This window comes from Halichoerus grypus, chromosome 1 (assembly GCF_964656455.1).
Source record: "Halichoerus grypus chromosome 1, mHalGry1.hap1.1, whole genome shotgun sequence".
Classification (NCBI taxonomy): Eukaryota; Metazoa; Chordata; class Mammalia; order Carnivora; family Phocidae; genus Halichoerus; species Halichoerus grypus.
The window spans coordinates 101,363,027-101,384,028 of record NC_135712.1 but is presented as its reverse complement, the minus strand read 5'-3'; the positions used below and the strand labels follow the sequence as shown (position 1 = coordinate 101,384,028).

Genomic DNA, 21,002 nt, shown 5'->3' with positions numbered 1-21,002 from the left:
GTTTTATAAAATAAGCCTAATACTTTCTCCTTGTGGAGGTTTTTCTTTTTTGAGAGGTGGTGGTGGAGGTGGATAGTCTTCAGGCTTACAGTTCAGTGTTCAAAAGTAAGTTTATTCTGTTCCACTTTACTCCGTTTTCCCATTTACTCTCAATATCACCAACCTCATCTTTAGCTTCCAGTTTTGCAACATGCAAGCCATCTTACATGTTTTTCTTTCCCATCTGTCACCACGCTTGGCTCAAGTGCTCTTTTGTTCTCTTCTCAGGGTCTTTATCCCAGCCTGGGCCTGCTTTACCTTACAAAGGAATGACCACAGTCTTTCTCTTTTGGCTCACAAACGGTTGGTGTTTCCTGCTCCACCACTTACTGCAGAGCCAGGGATAAATTATTTAACCCGAGTCTGTCTTCTCATCTGTAGAAACCTCTCAGGGTTGTTGTGAGGATTAAAGAAGTGAATACATATAAGGCATTCAGCTCGGTGCCTGGCACATAGAAAGTGGGCAAGCCTTTCCTGCCATTTTTATTTTAGAAAATGTGGAAAACACAGAAAACTACATAGAGGAAAAAAATTAATATCCCCTGAACTCTTACTACTCTGAGATAATTGTGATCAATATTAATATATTTCAGCCAATTTTTTCCTCACACATGTAGTATACAAACTGCTTTATAATCTGCTTTTCATTATGAACATTTTCCCATAATTTAGTGTTCTTTCTTTCATAATGTGATTTTGAATAGCTGCGTTGTATTCCATTGCATGGATGCTCCATAATTCAGTCAACCAATTTCAAGACCGATTTTCATTATCATGAATAATACTTTGATAAGCATGTTTACACCCAAATCTTTAGGCTTATCTTTAACTTTTTTCTTAAAATAAGTTCCTAGAAAGGCAATTACTAGGTAAAAGCTATAAAGTGTTTTAAAATTTTTATTACATTTTTTCATTTTCTGTCCAAAGAGATTGTCCAATTTATACTCCAACCACAGTGTAAAAGGCCAGTTTTCCTTTCCTTCAGACTTTTTACTTGTCTCCATGCTTTAATTTTTTTCAAGTGCATTTTTTTTTAAGTAAGCTCCACGCTGGGCATAGAGCCCGTCACAGGGGCTTGAACTCATGACCCTGAGATCATGACCTGAGCCGAGATCAAGAGTTGGGTGCTTAACCAACTGAGCCACCCAGGTACCCTCCTCAAGTGCATTTTATTTTTATTTATTTATATATTTATTTATATATTTATTTATTTATAGAGAGCAGGAGGGGGGCAGAGGGAGAGAGAGACTCTTAAGCAGGCTGCATGCCCAGCGCGGAGCCTGACTCGGGGTTCAGTTTCATGACCTGAGATCATGACCTGCGCCGAAATCAAGAGTGAGACGCTAACCTCCTGAGCCACCCAGGCATCGCCCCACTCCAGTGCACTTTAAACTCAGCTCCAAGCACATTTTTTCTCAAACGAGATATGATTATTTATTTCACTCAAAGATGTTCAGTATTTCCTATTACTAACTGCTACAAATCAAAACGCCCTGGTTTAAAAGGGAGTTAAAACTTCTACAACTGCCAAGCTCTCTTTTACTCCTAGTTTTTATCAACTTCATTTCTTAATATTTCTTTCTATGAACTCACAGTCACTACTTTCTAGATTACTTTTCTTTCCTCCAGTAAGTACCTCTTACCTCAAAACTGATCTTTAAACTCCAGTGATTTCTTGATTCTTTTCTTGTCCCCACTCCTTAAATTTTCTTCCTAGAGGCCATTCAGCACTTAATATGGCTCATATATTAAATAAATATGTTAATTTATCTCAAGATTCATGCTTTTTTTTTTTTTTTTTATTGCTTTGTGAGGAGTGTTTTTCCAGTATTTCGTGTGTGTGTTTTGTTTGCACATTAAACTTGCAGGTTCCTTTATGGCAGAGGTTTGTTCTTGTAGCAGCGACGGGTCTAATGCACTTTACTCAGCACACACAGTAAGTTGGAACTGGCTGGCTGACAGGTTTTTAAGATGAATTGTGAAGCATTTAGCAGTGTTTAAAATACTTTGCAACCCTCCCCATTCTTTCATATATATTGATTATTTCTTAAAGAACATACCACTGTAATAGTAAATAGTTTTTTAGCCTAACGACCGGTATCAGCATTCTACCTACGAGGTTCCCAAATTTAAACCTGTAGTCATCCTGCTTTTCTTTTATCCTTTTGAGTATTTTTTACAGGGTCTCCTCTGGCCCTTTACTGTCTTCCAGACTGAAGTTGGCATGTATACAACTTCTGTAAGAAGGTACACTGGCTGGACACCTTTTGTGTCCTGCCTCGCAAGCTTGCAGTTCATCTTTCCAGCTGCTGACCATCTGCTCAGGTGTAACCTGGGGAACCTGGGAACTATGCATCCTCCACTCTCTGCCCTGAGGTTTCGCTGCTGCCACTTGAACAAGCACAAACTTGAACTTGTAGGCAGAGTGAACCTCTGCAAGGCAACCCTTAGCTGAGGGGCCCAGTTCTGAGGTACGGTCCACATGACTCCTCTGAGGGTCCCTAGCGGAAGCAAGCCCATTGCTGAATGAATTAAAAAAGACAAGGAGAGAGGCAATCAAACAATTATTAAGAGGAGCACATTACATAAAGCTTCATATACAGTTTTGTATGTGAAGTACATAATTTGCTCTTTTGGCATATAAATGGTTTGGGTTTAAGCTGTTTGCTTTCCTAAAATAATGGCATCGATGATAATTAAAGAGGAAATGTAGTATAGTACCATTTGCTGGTGGAAAATGACTCCTAGGCTCTATCTGGAATCATGAAAGCAAGTTCAGATTGCATAATTATGAACTGTCAGAAGATTTTTATACCGGTCATTGGGCTAAAAAGGCTATCTCAAAGTACCTGAATCTTGGATATAGTCAAGATATTAAACTTCTTTGGTGCAAAGCACTGAAACATATTGGGCAAACTCAAGGATGTATAAAATATAGTTCTTATGTCAGCCAAACTGGGGAACTGAAATACTTACCCCTATACAAATACCTGTATAAAAACTTGAAAGACTGTTGGCTGCTATTAGGTGTGTTCGCTAAGAGAATTTGTAGCATTTGAGCCAAACTTTGAAGGATGTGAAGGACTGGCCAAAACCAGTAAGTTGTCTACTTTCACTCAAAGTTATGCTGAACAAACAGAATGGTTAACAGCATAAATTGCTCGGAAAAGTATAAAGTACCACACAAATGCAAGATACTGATCATGATAACAATATTATTGTTTCTGAAATGGTTGATTATAAGAACCTGCAATTTAGGATTTAAACTTCCAGTAGTACTTCTCATTGATTAAAGAATAGATAATTAAATTTTAATTTCATTTTTCACTTTTTAAAAATTCCAGTGAAAATTTAAATTTAATTTTTCTTTGCATTATCTATTACTTGTGGAATAATTATAATCTCAGTTAATAAGATGACAGCCTGGTTTTGTATTAAGGTATATTGACATATTAGTTTCAGGTATACAACATAATGATTTGGTATTTGTATGTATTATGAAATGATTACCACAATAAGCCTAATTAACATCTGCCACCACACATAGTTACAATTTCTTTTCTTGTGATAAGAATCTTTAAGATATATTCTCTTAGCAACTTTCAAATATACAATACAGTATTATCAACTGTAGCCACCATGCAAAGCATGATATCCCCAAGACTTATTTATTTACAACTGGAAGTTTGTTCCTTTTGACCACCTTCATCTGTTTTGTCCACCCTCACCCCACCAATCTGTTCTCAGCATCTCTGAGTTCAGGTTTATTTTGTTTTGTTTTAGATTGCATATATAAGTAAGATCATATGGTATTTGTATGACAGCTTCTTTTTTAACAAAGGTTCATACTTTTAACATAAGGTTTTAACTGCCATTTGAATACATTTAGAGTATCACCTCAGTATAAAGGTGATTTTTTGAAATATCTTGACGGAATCTAGTATTTTGCTAGAGTTGCTTTCTTTCCGTTCCTCTTGAGAATCTTTCCCAACAGAAAGAACTCTATACATGATATTATACTGTTTTAGAAATGAAATGCCGGGGCACCTGGGTGGCTCAGTCGGTTAAGCATCCGACTCTTGGTTTCAAGTCACGATCTCAGGGTGATGAGATGGAGCCCGTGTCTAGCTCCACACTCAGCGCAAAGCCTGCTTGTCCCTCTCCCTCTGCTCTTCCCCTGCTCTCTCTCTCTCCCTAACATAAATAAATAAAATCTTTTAAAAAAATGAAATGCCAAAATATAACTCAAAACATAGTTAAAAAAAAAAATAGACTCTGTCCAAAGACTTATATCATGATTTTAATTAGAAAAGTAAATCGGTAGACACAATTGGAAGGAAATGTGTATGCTTTAAATAATAGAGAGTATACCAATATTTGTAAAATGTATGTTTTAAATTACTTCTGGTACCTCATAGATTATCTCCAGGGTAAAAAATTACAGATAGATGTTAAACTGAATAGCAAGGTAGTATGAGTCTAAAAATAGTTATTCAGCAGTGTGTCTCTTTGTTTTCCAGTATCAGGAGAAAATTGTTATTAAATTCTAGAATTAAATATGCTGTGCTAATGTGCTGAGTCCATTTACATTTTATGGAATAATTTTATTTGTTCTGCACTAACTGGCTGGCAGAGGAATTGAACAATGTTTGGTGATATTTTAAAATTGTAATTCCATCTGACTTATGGAATCTAAATGTATACCTGGAAATAATAAGTGTGTGCTCTATTTGGCAACTCTGAGAACTGACCTATAATGTTTCCCCACCATTTCCCAGTAGACCTTTCCTGGGAAGTCAGTTGTCATTGTTTTGGCAAGCTTCTCTTTATCTTAAATTGTGCTAACATTTAAAAGGAAAACTATGAATGTTACAAAAAAAATTTTAAAGATAATTCTTAAAAATTACAATAGTAAGAGCACTGAAACAATACAGAAATGTGGAGAGTAAAAAGTGAGTATGTTCTGCAATTGGAATATAGCCCTCAATATCTTCTCCCACACGTATGATATTACAGAATACAACATACACATATATGTATGCTTTACATAAAAAGAATATACTGTCACTGGTATTCTGTGACTTTGTTTTTTAACCTTAACAGTAATACCATGACATTCTTCCTTGTCGGTACATATAGACCTATCTCATTTTTTCCCAAAGGTTATAGAGCATACTGTTTGATAAATGAAAAAAAAAAAAACCTACAACAAACCCCTGTTGATGAGCCTGTACCGTATATATGTCTGTGCACGTGTTTAACTCAAACTTGTCTTAAATTATGCAATTAATAGCTGTACAGGAATTTTTAGAAAAATATTAAACTATGTGGATGGGTCTTCTAGGTACATATCTCAGAGACAGTCCTTTTTAAGTTTCTTTTATTTACATTTTCAAGTCGTTGTGAGTATAATTTTAAACAATATACGTATGCCTTTATTTTATCAACTTCAAACCCTATGTGTATGATGCAGGACTGCTCTGCAAGGAGATGCCAAACTCTTGGCATTCCTAAGAGAGATGTTTTAAGAATTTCAGAATTCCCCTGATTCATACATGCCTCTCTGTCACTTAATTTCTCTCTTAAAGTTCTGTTTAACTTTTAACTGTGATTCTCAACTGGGAGGGAGAAGAGTATGCTTTCTCCAGCCCACCAGCAGAGCGTATCAGAATCTTTGGGGAGCTCTTTTTCAAAGTACACATGCCTTCTTCCTACCTCAAATGGAAGCATGCTTACCTGGTTGAAAAATCACTGCATGTAATTTCAGAGGTTATTAGTTAGGAGTACTTTGGGCAGATTGTGTAGCAGAGAGAAAACAAGTTAAGAATTATATATATATGTTATATATTTTTTTATATATATAAAAATATATATATAAATATAAATTATATAAATATATATATTTTTTTCTTTATATATATATATATATATATAAGGGTCAAGACATTGGTGAACAGTTCTTTTTTCACGTTAAGGGGCATCATTGTCTTAGATCTCTTCATTCTCTGTTTATCCCATTATTCCATTATCAGCCCCAACAGAGGACTCTCCTTTCTATTCACTTCACAAGAGTTCCCGTGGAAGCATTAATGAGCACAGAACATCAAAGCAAAGATGTGGATGCCATAGCTTAGGTGGGTTCACTGCTGGGATGAGTGACTAGCTTCTGCATTCTAGACAAGGGCAAGTCAGATTTATATCCAGTAAAATTACCATCATGGGGCCTTCAGAGTTCAGTGGAGTAGTTGAAACGCTGAGTATTAACTTTTTCTATGCCAAACCAAGTCCCCCATCATCTTTCATACCTTTAAACCTGGTAGAAAATTCCTACAGGGGGCGCCTGGGTGGCTTAGTCGGTTAAGCGTCTGCCTTCAGCTCAGGTCATGGTCCCAGGGTCCTGGGATCGAGCTCCGCATCGGGCTCCCTTCCCAGCGGGAAGCCTGCTTCTCCCTCTCCCACTCCCCCTGCTTGTGTTCCCTCTCTCTCTGTGTCTCTGTCAAATAAATAAAATAAATAAATAAAATCTTTAAAAAAAAAGAAAATTCCTACAGGTCTGTGAGTCTCTCTATTTGAAGATTCATCGTACTTGGTAGAGTGGAATCCAATAATGATGATGACAAGGATATGCTTGTCTAAAGGGTTGGTTTCATGGGGAAGTGAAAAGCCTAAGATGAGAAATACTAATGGGGTTCTCTACCTGTTTTAACTGCAGACTGCAGCTGAATATGTAAAATCGAGACTCCCAGAGGCCCTTAAACAGCATCTTCAGGACTACGAGAAGGACAAAGAAAATAGTGTTCTGTCTTACCAGACCATCCTTGAACAGCAGATTCTGTCAATTGACCGAGAAATGCTAGAAAAATTGACTGTATCCTATGATGAAGCAGGTATGTTTGTCTTTAGCACACACACACACACACACACACACACACACACACACACACAGACTTTTGCTCCCACAGAAATGTCTTTTTAGACTTTGGTTAAATTTAGGCCCTTTTCTGAGGTAGAAGATGAAGGGCAGACTGGATTCAAAGTTATATAACATGGATTAACAGTAAGTTTCTTCTCTGCAGTTTTAGTATCAAAAATTTCATCAAGAGACTTCTAAAAATGGCTCTTAAATCAAATCCCTTTAAAATTTTTGCTCTTTTTTTTAATGGAATTTTTCTGGCCTTTTATGAACCACGTGCTCTTATTGATTTAATCTTTGAAAGTGTCACTTCAGTTTTAGATACCAACTAAAAACTTTTACATCCAATAATCCCAGGATTGTTACTTGCTTCAAGTATTATTTTTTAATTTCAGAGATTTTCTTTTCTAAAGAGGTACCATTTCTTTTCCTTGACATTTCAAGGCTTGACTTTCATCAAATTCATCCCATCTAAGGGAGTTTCTTAATCAAGGCATGGGCAGACCTCCTTATAACACCATTTTAATCTATTACAAGGTCTGTCAGCTAAAACCCAATTTTAGTGAAACCAGTACAGTATTACTTGGAATTTAAAAATCTTTAATAAAATTAAACTTAGGAGAAATAGTCTGATTAAAATTGTCATTACTTACCCCTTCCTCCTCCCAAATGGAGGAAAATATAGGAAAATAGGTTGCTAATGGTCAAACGTTGGTAATATTAATCCCCATTTTAATACCAGGAACTTTTGTCTTTAGTTTCACAAGGAAGTTAGTTTGCATTTTATTTTCTTCCTCATGATCTCAGCATTCTCTGTGCTGACATTCTTAACATTTGATTTCAAGCTTGAAGAGCAAACAGAAGAGCAGATTTAAAAAGCAAACATCACGCTACATACACCTAACCACTATAGCAATTTTCTAGTTACCGATCCGCTCCCATTTACATTCCACCCTCCAAGCCCTTTACATCCCTGTCAGACAGGATCCACACTTCTAGCCCAAGGCATCTCTACTCCTTCTTATTCTCCTTTGCTTATTAATTTTCCAGACACATTGGCTTTCTTCTGCCTGTTAGGGGGCTAGTTACTTGATCTCTGTATTTGTCTTGTTTTTAACATTCTTTTCTTTGGAATTCACATTTATCTCCTCTCTCATCCCTAATGAAATAAAGTAAGGCTGTGATCAACCCAATCAAAATAATATAAATATTCACAGAATCTTAGAGATCATAGATCTCATGTAGTCCACCCACTTCGTGTTCCCGCAACCATTTTATGTTGAGAAAACCGGGACCCATAGACTTGCCTGAAATCACACACTTAGATGTAGAGCTGGGACTCCAGCCTCCTACTGACTAATCCAGCTGGGCTTTCCCCACACTCATGCAGATTCTCATTCCCTAGGAAGGCATTTGTTGATCCTAGGCAGTTGGAAGACAGGGCGAAGAGTGTTGAAAAGGTGGGGAGGAATCTGAGATGTAGAAAAACAGATCTTGCTTAAAGTCTAGCTGGGGAGCTCAAACATCTGTGTACGGCTTCTGGAGAAAAATTCCTGAGGAATTGGGGAATAGGAACACTCCGTAATAGCTACACACTATCAGAGTTAAGCTGAGGGATGTGGAGTAAAGGAATAGAGAAAGTGGCTCAGATTTTTAATGGAATTCTTTTGGGGCCAGCATTCGCTTAAACCACGAAGGACAAATGATGAACATGGTTTTATGAAGAGAAGAGAGACACAGTCTGTGTGGATGAAGGGGCCGAAGTGGAGACCAAGGTGGCAATGAACATCAGGCTCAACCTCCTCCCACTCAATTTTAACTTCTTTGGGAATAATTTTTCACTCACCTGCACTGTTGTTAAGCAGCTACTAATCTGCCGAGGTACCCCTGTATGTGGACTTTAGGGGCAAATACTTTGGCATGGAAGTTATCAGTAAAGCCTGCGGTGTGAAGCAGTGGAAAGAATACAGGATTGGGAGCCAGAGATCTAAAGGGGGACTTTTCCCTCTACCTTAATATTGGTATGATCTTTAGCAAATTAGATGTTTCTGCATCTATGAAGTTGGGCTAGTAATATCTCACAGGGTTACTATAATAAAACATAGCATGTTTGGGGAAGTCCTTAGAAATCATATTGCAAATGCTACTAATGTTGAATGAGGACAGATTTGGATCTTGTCTGTCCCTCAGACCAGTCTAAAATACTCTTAAGAGTGTTTTCTTGGCATATAATGTTCGCAAAGGCAGAGGGAAATTTTTAAAAAATGAAATTTTGAAAAATGATCTTCAGAAGCTTTGAGAAGTCAAGCAACATCTATTTGTTAAATCACCTACCCTGGGCTCAGTTTGCCCTTGTTCATTCCTGCATGAGGTGACACATTTTATGGGGGCTGAGTATATGTATATGAATAAATGAGTGTCACTGCGTGTTGTCAGATCAAAAGGTCACTGCCTCCTCCTCCATTACCCATGTACTAAAGGTTTCATTTAAAGAAAGAAGAGAAAATACAAAAAAGATATTGCTATTTAACAGAAAAATTTTTCATCATATTACAAAAGAATTGGGATAGAAAATTGGGAAAAAAAATATCTATCTATCTATCTATCTATCTATCTATCTATCTATCTATCTATCCAGTACCTTCAGATATAAATATCCTATACTAAGACACTTATCTGCTTCAACTGCTTAGCTTCTCATACTATCCTGGCTTTGATGTTCTCGCATTCTTAATTCAGCTCTCCTAGTTCGAGGAAGTAGTTAATTGTTAATTGGACACTAGCCTGATCTCTAGAGAGGTTAATTTGTCTTTAATGCTCATCCACTGATAAATCAGTCTGAGTGACTTAATGACAGTTGCCACCATCTGTGGCTTCTAAACTTCTAAAAACCAATTAATGAAAAAAATCCTTAGACACTTGTCTGAAAGCATTGGCTTAGAACCTTTTCTCCCTCCCTCCTCTTTCTTGGTCTTTTCTTCTCAGTGTTCTCTCTTTTCCTTTAAGTATACAGACCTTGATGCTTTACTCCTCCGCAGTTCAAATATCCGGCAACCTGACATACCTGAAATTTAGCAAAGAAATGGGAAGTAAGGAAACGCCACCGGCAACTGTACCATGTTGCTGAATTCATGGACAGACCCGTACGGCAGAGGCTTTAGATCTCACCTAGAACCTATATATTTTTATTTTATATTGTTCTCATCAGTTAGGTTATATTTTTCCAATGCGATGTTTTCTTTTTTAAAATTCTTTTTTCTGACTTTGAGTGTTACATTTTTATTGCAGAAATAGAGATAAGTAGAATGGTATAAGAATAGTAATTATCAATAATCCTACCATTGTAAACATTTTTGTGTATTTCTGATCAAAGCATTTTTGCAATATGGTTGATATTCTGCAGTTTTATGTTCTGCTTTCTTCACTTAACATTAGTACATCAGTGCTTCTTCATTATCAAACCTCTTTATGCAAAAATAATTTTAATGGCTGCACAATATTCTGTTCTTGAAAGTACTAGTCACTAAACATTCTTCTATGTTGGACATTTATGGTTTTTGTTTTTGCTTTTGCTATAATGAATAATGCTGCAGTGAATATGGTGGGCATTTGTTCTGCGTTTCATATTACTCTAGAGAATAGACTTTAGAAAACGTGAGTTTAAAGTTAGAATTAGGGGGTGCCTGGGCGGCTCAGTCGTTAAGCATCTGCCTTCGGCTCGGGTCATGATCCCGGGGTCCTGGGATCGAGCCCCACATCGGGCTCCCTGCTCCACGGGAAGCCTGCTTCTCCCTCTCCCACTCCCCCTGCTTGTGTTCCCTCTCTCGCTGTGTCTCTCTCTGTCAAATAAATAAATAAAATCTTAAAAAAAAATAAAAAAAATAAAATTAGAATTAGAAGGTGGGGGGAAGGGATGATAATTGGAGCAGAGACACTGAGGGCAGTGAGGAATACAAGTAGAGGAAATCCACAGAAATCCATAAAAGTAGTTGTCATACTCCCAGCATTGTACTGTACTCTGCAAGATCAGCATTCATACTCTATATTATAGAGTTAACATCATTGATCTTCATAGTAATGACCTTAATTCACAGAGAATGTTAATTATATTTTGTATATAAAAATAGGAATTGTGTAAACCAGTTTAGAGAGATTTTCATCCAAGTGGTTTATCTTTAAGTTTTGACAGGAATAAAGATGTTTTGTGGTATAATTGAAAGAGTACTGGGAACCAAGAGACCCAGACTGTATTCTAACTCTACTGCCAACCAGGTGTATGATCTTGAGTGAGTCACCAAACCTCCCTAAGGCCCATTTTCCCATAAATCAAAGGCATAGGGGCGCCTGGGTGGCGCAGTTGGTTAAACGTCTGACTCGGTTTTGGCTCAGGTCATGATCTCAGGGTCATGAGATCAAGCCCTGCATTGCATTCTGCATCCTCTGTGAGGAGTCTGCTGAAGTTTCTCTCTCCCTCTTCCTCTGCCCCTCCCCACGCTCACACTCTTTCTCTCTCTCTCTCAAGTGAATAAATAAATCTTAAATAAATAAATAAATCTTTAAATAAAAGGCTTGGACACGATCTCATGGAAGTCTTCCATTTCTAAAACTGTAACTGGTCTCTTGACACTGGAAAAGTCAGGTTGCCATAGTTTCTGCGAGGTTGTATGTAGCTTTATCTTGAACCTTCTGCTTGCTCTACTGTCTTTCTCTTCTCTTCTCACACAACCTGTGTAATCTGTACAAAATATCTGACTAAAAAAGCCATCTGTCAGCTTTCCTGGCATCTGCACATGAAAATGCCTAGACATACTTTTGTTAGTGGGATGGGGAATGAGACTCTAAGAGTCAAGCAAAACTAGATTTTGGAAGGAGAGGTTCTGAGCCGTCCGTCATTCATGGATCCTCATTAAGACAGCTTAGATATTTTTATTAGCATTTATTAATACTAAGCAAAATTCAGAATAAAAAGTAGGGTGTATTTGCATGTGATCTATTAATGTTTTTATTTGAATTTAAGTGCAGGTTCATACACATTTCAGTAGGTTGGGCTTAACATAGAGACATTTACAAAGAAAACAGTGGCATGATTTGAGAAGAGATCAAAATAGCATTTCACACTGCTCACAGAGCATGCTTAACATAAATTTTCTTAATTTGTCATAGTGGGCAAAAGTTGAAGGGCCGAAATCGCAGGAGAGGGAATCTTTCCTCTTATTATTTATTTTTATGCTGGTATATTATTCATATTTTTCTAAATAATCTCAAGTTGTTTTTAAGGTTTTGTTTGTTTTGTTTTTTTAGTTTGGGCATGAATAAATAACTACATATTCTCTTGTTAAAGATAAAGTAGTATGGCCTGTAATGCCTTGTATTTGAGGAGAGTAGGCCCAGTTATTTGAGAGTGATATTCTCTGTCTCACACTGAGGAACACTAAGGCATGGGAAACAGGAGTAAAGAGCTGCCCACCTCCTCCTTTGGGGAACAGCCAAGTGTACCTGTAATGGGTGGCCTGCCCAGTCATGCCATCTTGCTGCAGGCCTCGGACACAGTTGCCTAAGTTACTGATCAGAACTTCTTCTCAGAGTTAAACCTAAGACCAGTAAGGATTTTATTTCTGTTCTGACAGTTTACTTGAAACCCATATAGCTTTCCGGAGAGCATATGTTTCCACCTTGTAGAAAGAGCACTTACAAGTAGAACGTGAACCAGATAGTGCAGATGAGGGAAGGAGAGAACTCAGCTGGCTGTTTATTGTGTTCATTTGGGCATCAGTTAAAGCTGGGGACCTGCAGATCCACTTACAAGTGTCAGGCAATCACATACAATGAATTTTCAGCCTTGGCTTTGTGATTCCCTGATGCAGCTCTGCATTAGAAGTTCCCGGGAGCTGTACCCAAGCAACGCTACCTGTCGTGAAGACACCAAGTACTATGATGGACGTTTTGGAGAAATAGCTTTTAAAAAGGGTGGTGAATGTGCTCTGAGCAGTTTAGGAAGTAGCCAGAGAGTTACCTCCAATTGAACTTATTTTATTCTTCTTAAAATAGACGGTACCTCGAAGTTACACCTACGATTTAATTGAGCCATTATTGTCAGAGTAATTCGTGATCTCAAAAGGAAAGCCATTTACTGTCATGGGGAAAAAATTGAACACCCAAGGGGAAACCAAACCCAGGAAAGAGACTGTGAATTATTTAGGGCCCTTTCAGGTTTTCTAAGAACATAAGAAATGCAGTAAAAGGCATGTGCAGGAAGTTCTTCACTCTAATAAATAGAGTGAATTTCTCAGTATGTTTCTCAAACATGTCCTGAGGGAAGGAGTAACACTAAGGTTTCCTTACATTATATCTTCAATCGGGACCTCATTTCTGGGCTCAAAAGATACTCTTGCCAGAGCCTTGATGACAGGATTTGGAAAAAAGGGAAAAACAGGGACCCAATTATTAAGGGAAATTCAGTATTCATTGTGCGACCTCTGGCTCCAACTGCTGAATTTCTCTCTTTTTTTTTTAAGTAGGCTCCATGGAGCTCAACACTGGGCTTGAGCTCATGACCCTGAGATCAAGACCTGAGCTGAGATCAAGAGTGGGATGCTTAACCGACTGAGCCACCCGGGTGCCCCCCAGCTTCTGAATTTCTGTAAAAAATTAAATCTGTTTTATTTTTCCATTATAAGAGTAATAGAAATACATTTTAAGACATTTTTTTAAAATGGCAAAATAGAAAAGATAATCTCTAATTCTACCACTTAAACGTAACTACCATCTTTAGTATAATTACTTTTACTCATTTTTCTCTGCTGGGTTTTAGTTCTTTATGCCCAGTTACTTATATTTTTTTCATTTAAGACTGAAATGTAGTCATATTTCTCTATGCTCTTATAAACTACTCAGAAAAGTAATCGGTAATGGTTGCATAATAACCTATTGAGTGGATATGCCATAGTTACCATTCACATAACCTTTTAATATTTCCAGCATGGTGCCTCCCTTTTTTATCCACGTTTCAGTTCTCATCACCATATAGAATCCCTGAATTTGGAGGTCTGCGAAAAGATGAGAATGGTAGTATTATTAACAAAAACATAATGAGGACTTTCGTAATGCAGCCAATTACTAGTCATGTAACAATGGGAGCAGAAGACTAAAATAGGTAGTCAGAATCCATTTATAAACTGAGAACTCTCTGGCCAGCGATAACAATCTTTTTAACCATGCTAACTTGAATTTCAGTTATAATTCTTCCATTTCCCCTTTTTATCATGGATTTCAAAAGCCAAAAGATAAGGGTCAGGGAGTAGTAACAAAGTGACTTTGCCATCTACAAACTAGAAAACTCTAGGCATAGCTGTTGGAAAGTATCCAAAAATGTGATCCACGAGCCCTGGGGCTGGTCTCCATGTCCGTGACGGGACATTGCCCCTCTCTCTGCTTGCTTTCTTCCACTGCTAAAAAGGACATTGCGTTAGGTATCTTCTTCAGTTGCTCTCAGCTTTACCATTGTGTGATTCTGTCTTTAGTTCATTTGACATTCATTGGTTTATTCATGTATTCACTCTGTAAACATTGAGCACCTGCGAGCCAGGCATGGTGCCTCCACTGGGAATGCCCAGATGACCACGTGGTCCTTCACTGCAGGTGTGTGTTTGTGTTTGTGTGTGTGTGTGTGTGCAGACAGCAGTAGAAACATAGAGCTAGAGGACAGTGCAATTGGTGCTGTAGAGGGTGTGCTGGGAGGACAGTAAATGTGTAGAGGAGGAAGGAATTAGGTTTGAGAGGAGGAAATGTTCTTAAATCAGAAAATCATAAGAGATTCCATAAGCCTCTTAACCGTAATGTCAGTTGCATTTTTAAAGGCAGGCTTATTGTGACTAATGCTTTATTTGTTCTTTTCTTCCTGTGACTATGCACCAGTACCTATTCTTGCCCTCTGCCATAGCATCACCTTCCACATTTTACTTTATTTTTTTTTAAGATTTATTTGTTTATTTGAGAGAGAGCGCGCGCACACGCGTGCGCAAGTCAGGGAAGGGGCAGGGAGAGAATCTCAAGCAGACTCCATGCTGAGCGTGGAGCCCTACACGGGGCTCCATCTCATGACCCTGAGATCATGACCTGAGCCAATACCAAGGGTCAGACGCTTAACTGACTGAGCCACCTGGGCGCTCCCATCTTCCACATTTTAAATGTTGCTCTCCAAATAATATTAATTAGTTTACATTAATTAGCTTACATCAATATATTGTCAGCATTGCCTGTTTTCTTATGAGATCTCCGAATTTAAAGAAAAGATAATTCAGACTGAATTTTGTAAAAGTGATATGGTGGGGAGTTATTTTTTAAAAAATCACGGTCCCCAACTTCTTCTTGCATTTTTAACAGAAAGCCTCATATCCACTCTGAAAAGACATTGGTCCAAGTTTTGTAGTGTGCAGAATAAAATTCTAAATTCTAAAGAACTTTACTGAGAATACTGGAAACCGCAAGCTAACACTGAGATTTAGAATCAGGAAGTGCCACCTCTAGTGATTAAAACATTTCAATGGAGCTGTGTTTATCTTTCTAATCAAGTTGTCATTGTTTGCCACAAGGGAAGTAATGTTATTACCTGCTCTAAAGTAGTATTTGATTACGGGGACTGAAGAAAATGTGTACACTTCAAAGAAAATAATTGTACCAGGTGGTCACAATTTAGGCTGCATCGGCCAGCCAGAGACAGGCTGCTGGTACTTTCTGTGTCTCCTCCTCTCGGCACTATTGGAATTTTGTAACCAAGATTCTACAGACTTCGTTGGAATGCTTGTAATAAATTTTAATGAGATCCAAGTTAATTGTAAAACCTTCAGTCTGTAGGGAAAAATAGGATAGTTTTTAAAGGGCCAGAATTTCTAATGTACCGTGACTGTCCATTTGCAGTAGTGAGATGTAAGCAAAATGCCTCCTCTGGCTGACTTTCAGACTCGGAAGATCTGTAATCATAGGCAGCTGGACTGCTGTTTAATGTCACTTTGCAAGAATGTTAAATTTAATCTTTGGGAGCTACTAGACACTCCGAAGTTTCATTTGGTAAATTGCCTTCTGAAAGGCACTGTTTTCTAGCCACCCTCTCTTGCCCGGAGGAATTCTCTGTGTTTCTTTCTTTAGTTAATGTCCTTGTCTCAAGGCTGTGTGGCTTAGGCCATTTCTGATGAGGCCAGTGTGATGAAGAATCTCTGCAGTTCCTCCCCTCTAGAGGCACCTGAATGTGCTCTCGTCGTTCTGTAATCAGTCCAAGGGACCTGTAAATCAACCACAGAGAGATCACTGGGACAAACACTGTTCAACACACACGGCCACTGTGTCCCTGGCTCTGGCTAAGAAATGGGGAAGGACAGTCGACTTCGAAGCCCTTTCCCTTTGAATTTATTGCTAGTGTTGACTGTTGTCTCTATAAATCCATCTTCTAAGTGAGACCTGCCTCAAAATGACACCTTAACTGGCTTCTTCCTTACCTGAGTCTGGGCTTTCCGTTCCTCTGATCTCAGTCCTTCTTGCTCAAGGAGGTAACACAAATGGCACTCTTGTTATTTATATCCTATTTGCTTCCTCAGAGTTTGATTTACATACAATCAATAGATACACACATACGATAATGATGTTCCAATAAAAATAGAAAAGCAAGGCCAAGAAAGAGAAGGCAGCAAATGTACTAACCATGAAGAATAGACAAAATAAAAACGTTTTTCAATGGGGTCAACGTCTCTTCTGGTACTCGAGCTTAGGCAGACTTTTTCAAAAGGCACCTTATAAAAGGACATTGAACAACGTTATCTCAGCCCAGGTTCCCTTAAAGCAGAGCCTAGAACAAAAGCCTTGGTGAAGATAGTTAATTTGGGAATGCAATCCCAAAGAATGGGAGTGAAGGGCATTGGGAATGAAAAAGGAAGCAAGGGAAAGCTAATATGAGGACTCATTATGGAGTTGGCCTCCCCAGAGGGTGACTGCTGCCTACAAAGAAAGCTTATGAACTGCACCCCAGAACCATCCACCAGGAGGTGAAAGGGGAAGCATTTAGCTACTAGTCCCACTCTTCATTTGTCAACAGTAGCGCCACCGACATGAACTTCTCCGCACTTCTGGTCTACCTATGCCTGAGTGCTGAGTGGATTTGGCAGGCTTCCCACACCTTGGCATCAGGGAAGCTCCTGGGAAGGAAGCAAATGAGAAATGGCTCAGGGCAAGGCTGTACCTGGGCTGAACCCGTCCCTGCACCAGTGGCCAGGTTAGGAGGTGGGACCAAGAGGATGCAAAATGGTACGTAGGGGATGTCCCATACGAGCACAACAAATGAAATCTTAAAGAAAACTTCATAGGAAACACATGTGAGTTTGTCTTATTGTCATTTCTTGCATAACAACCATCTATAAAAGCCAAGGATACATTATTCATGTTTTTCAAAGCTCTAGTATAGCATGTGGCTCTATCCAATGCAGAGAGTGTTCAAATGCATTTATAGAAAAATCTTTCATACAGTAGAAGACAAAAGGAGAGGGTATTTTTTTTGATGTAACAGTTGGGAGCTTCCCAGCTCAAACCAAAATAATTGACTAATCCTCATTTTTATGGCTAATGAATTCAAGTACCTGGGCTCTTCAACCTGAGTGGCACAGTGAGATCCCACTTTTCACTTGTGTAAAAATTAATTACCTTCCATAGATAACTCACAACAGTGGTTACTCTGGAGAGGAGAAGCTGGGGAAGGAGACTTACATTTTTATCCTCTTGTATTGTTCGAATTTTTAACTTTGTTCATGCCTTTTCTATTTTTTTTAAAATTTTTCAAAAAATAAATAAAACTACACAAACCTTCCTAGTACATTTCCCCTTGTCTTCAGTGCTGGAAGTAGAATATAATAAGGCCGGAAGCCATTCTGCTTGTTTTCAGTAAAGCTTTTCACCCCTAAGTTGTCATGTATATCCCTAGAGTAAGTCAAGAAAGGAACTAAGCAACAAGGTCATCATCATGGAACTCAATGTCAAGGTCAGAGAAGGTCAGTAGTGAGACCAACTCAGTACCTTGCCAATGAACACCTGGGCTCCAGGGCTTCTACCATAGGGCTCTTGGAAGCCTTTATGCCCTTAGCCAGCACTGGTACCAGAGTACAGTGAGAGCTAGCCTTATTGGGGGGGAAAAAAAAAGTTCACCTGAAAGAGAACAGGACTCATGGGCAGTGAGTTGATGTGGATTCAGCATTTTCTTTTTTTTTTTTTCTTTTGTTTCAAATTTTTATTTAAATTCTTGTCAGTTAACATATAGTGTAACATTGGTTTCAGGAGTAGAATTTAGTGATTCATCGCTTACATATAACACCCAGTGCTCATCACAACAGGTGCCCTCCTTAATACCCATCACCCATTTAGCCCATCCCCCACCCACCTCCTTCCATCAACCCTCAGTTTGTTCTCTATAGTTAAGAATCTCTTATGGTTTGTTTCCTTCTCTCTTTTCCCCCCTTCCCCTATGTTCACCTGTTTTGTTTCTTAAATTCCACATATGAGTGAAATCATATTGTATTTGTCTTTCTCTGACTGACTTATTTCACTTAGCATAATACCCACTAGTTCCATCCACGTCATTGCAAATGGTGAGATTTCATTCTTTCTGATGACTGAGTAATATTCCATTGTATATATATATACCACATCTTCTTTATCCATTCATCAGTTGATAGACACTTGGGCTCCTTCCATAGTTTGGTTATCGTTGATAGTGCTGCTATGAACATTGGGGTGCATGTGCCCCTTTGAATCTTGGAATCTGTATTGGATTCACCATTTTCTGATCTTACTTCCTGGTGGTTGCCTCTGCTTCACCCAAGCTTGATTTTCCTGTGTCTGACAAGTCACCTGACTTGCTGCTTTACTTGACCTTTTAGTCTGATTCTCTTTCCCGAACTATAGCCAAACCTCTGCTGATTTTCTTGCAAGGAGGTATAGCATAATGAAAAGAGCCTAGGCTTTGAAGCCAAACTGGCTTCAGAATAATTCCTTATGATAATATCATGCCGTATGGGGCTTTTTATGAGGATTAAAGATAGTGTATGGAAAATGACAGACATAGGGTAGATGCTCTAACAGTGATGGCCTTTTTGTTATTACCTTTGCTGTTTCCTAACTTGAATATTTTTAGTTTGGTATACAGGGGCATTTTTCAAACCCCTTCATGGTAGAGAGGATTACTTATCTGCTACTGTGCATAAGCTAACTTCCCACACAGGGCACAACAGAAACCAGCAAAATACTGGCTCTGTCAACCTCCTCTTTCTTCCTTGTGCTGTCCTGAATGGAAGAGCAATTCCTCAAGTGTATTGGTACTCTGTTTTGGGTTTTGCTTTTTCCTAATGCTGTGTATTAGTTATCTCTTGCTGCATAACAAATCACTCCAAAACTTCGCAGCTTTAAACAATAACTTTATCACCGCACACAGTTTCTGAAGATCCAGAATTCTGGTTGGTTCTCTTGTGAAGTTGTAGTCAAGTTGTCAGCCAGGGCAGCAATCTTTGAAGACTGAGGCTGGAAGTACTGCTTTCCAGCTTACTCATGTGGCTCTTGGCACAGGCCTCAGTTCTTTCCCCATGGCCTCGCCAGAAGGCTGTTTGTTACGTGGCTTCCCTCTAAGAGAGAGCAAGGGAGTACCCAACATTGAAATGGTGTCTTTTATAACCTAATAATGAAAGTGACATACCATGATTTCTGCCATATGCAATTGGTCACAAAGACTGATCCTAACTCAGTGTGGGAGGGGACCACACAAGGGTATGAATACCAGGAGGTGGGGATCACTGGGGGCATCTTAGAGGCTAGCTACCACAGTCTGAGTTGTAAAAATATCTACTCTTAATTCTGCCAGCTCCTTCGCCTCCCTTCTCTATTATCACCTGTCCTCTCATTTTCTCATCCATACCTTCATCCTGCTTCCCTTAAGTCCAAAGCTGGAGCGTTCAGCACTAGGATGGTCTTAGAACTGTTTAGACTTAGCGTTCTTTCCCACAACTGCAGCTTGTGTTTCATTTGGCCAGTGCCAATGCCATCAATGTATCAGTTGTTAAATATTTTGAATATTACTTCTGACTCCTCTCATTCACAAAGACCTTTCCTTCTAGAACTTCCTGACGCAATGCCCAGTATCTTAGTCCGTTCAGGCTGCTATAACATATGCCACAGACTGGGTGGCTTATAAACAACAGAAATTTATTTCTCACAGTTTTTACCTACCACAGTTCTGCAGACTCTAGAGTCTGAGATCAGGATGTCAGCATGATCCGGTAAGGGCCCTCCTCTTGCTCACAGACTTCTGACTCCTCACTGCATCCTCACACAGTGGAAGGGGCTAGGGAGCTCTCTCTGGCTTCTTTTAAAAGGGTACTAAGCACATTCCAGAGGGTGCTGCCCTCAGGACCTAATCACCTCCCCAAAGGCCCCACCTGCAGATACTATCATACTAGGATTTCAACATGAGAATTTGGCGTGGAGGCAAACATCTGGGCCAGAGTCTTCAGGTACGTCTGCAGGTGTGAGACTGCAGCTTCGTATTCACAGCAGTATCCTAACTGTTTCAAGATGAAGGCACTGCTCTGTAGCTGGTAGTAGTTTCTGTCTCTCTCTCTCTCTCCTTCCTCATTCCTGGACTTTATTTTTCTTTCTTTGTTTCTTTCCTTTAGCTGGCTATGTTCTAAAATTCATCACATTTAAATTTTTTATATTTATTAAATAATTTGATGACCTGTTCTGTTTTACATTTTTAAAATAGATGAATAGAATAACTAGAGAAATTATTTTTACATTTGACCCAGCAGTTGCCCTCAGTAAAGTTTCCTCTCCTTTGTTGCTTCTTGGCTGCTTCTTCTTTTGTGTAGAGAAAAAGTAAAGAAGCAAAAAGGAAGAAGTCACTGAATATCTTGTCTGTCTTTTCCACTTGTTACTATTCCGCAATTTCCCATGCTTGTGGGCTTCTCCTTCCCTACGAAATTACCACCTCAGATTCTTTGCTCCTAGAGAAAACAGCAGTAAA

General features: G+C 38.8%; 1 protein-coding gene across 2 annotated transcripts in view; it reads left to right on the top strand.

The window, feature by feature from the left end:
- PPM1L (protein phosphatase, Mg2+/Mn2+ dependent 1L) overlaps nt 1–21,002 on the top strand; it is a 301,867-nt gene that overhangs the window by 190,559 nt on the left and 90,306 nt on the right. For both annotated transcript variants that reach the window (XM_078069934.1, XM_078069935.1), the window contains exon 2: nt 6,752–6,926. In XM_078069934.1, the coding sequence (XP_077926060.1) occupies nt 6,752–6,926 (175 nt within the window). The remainder of the gene's footprint in view (nt 1–6,751; nt 6,927–21,002) is intronic.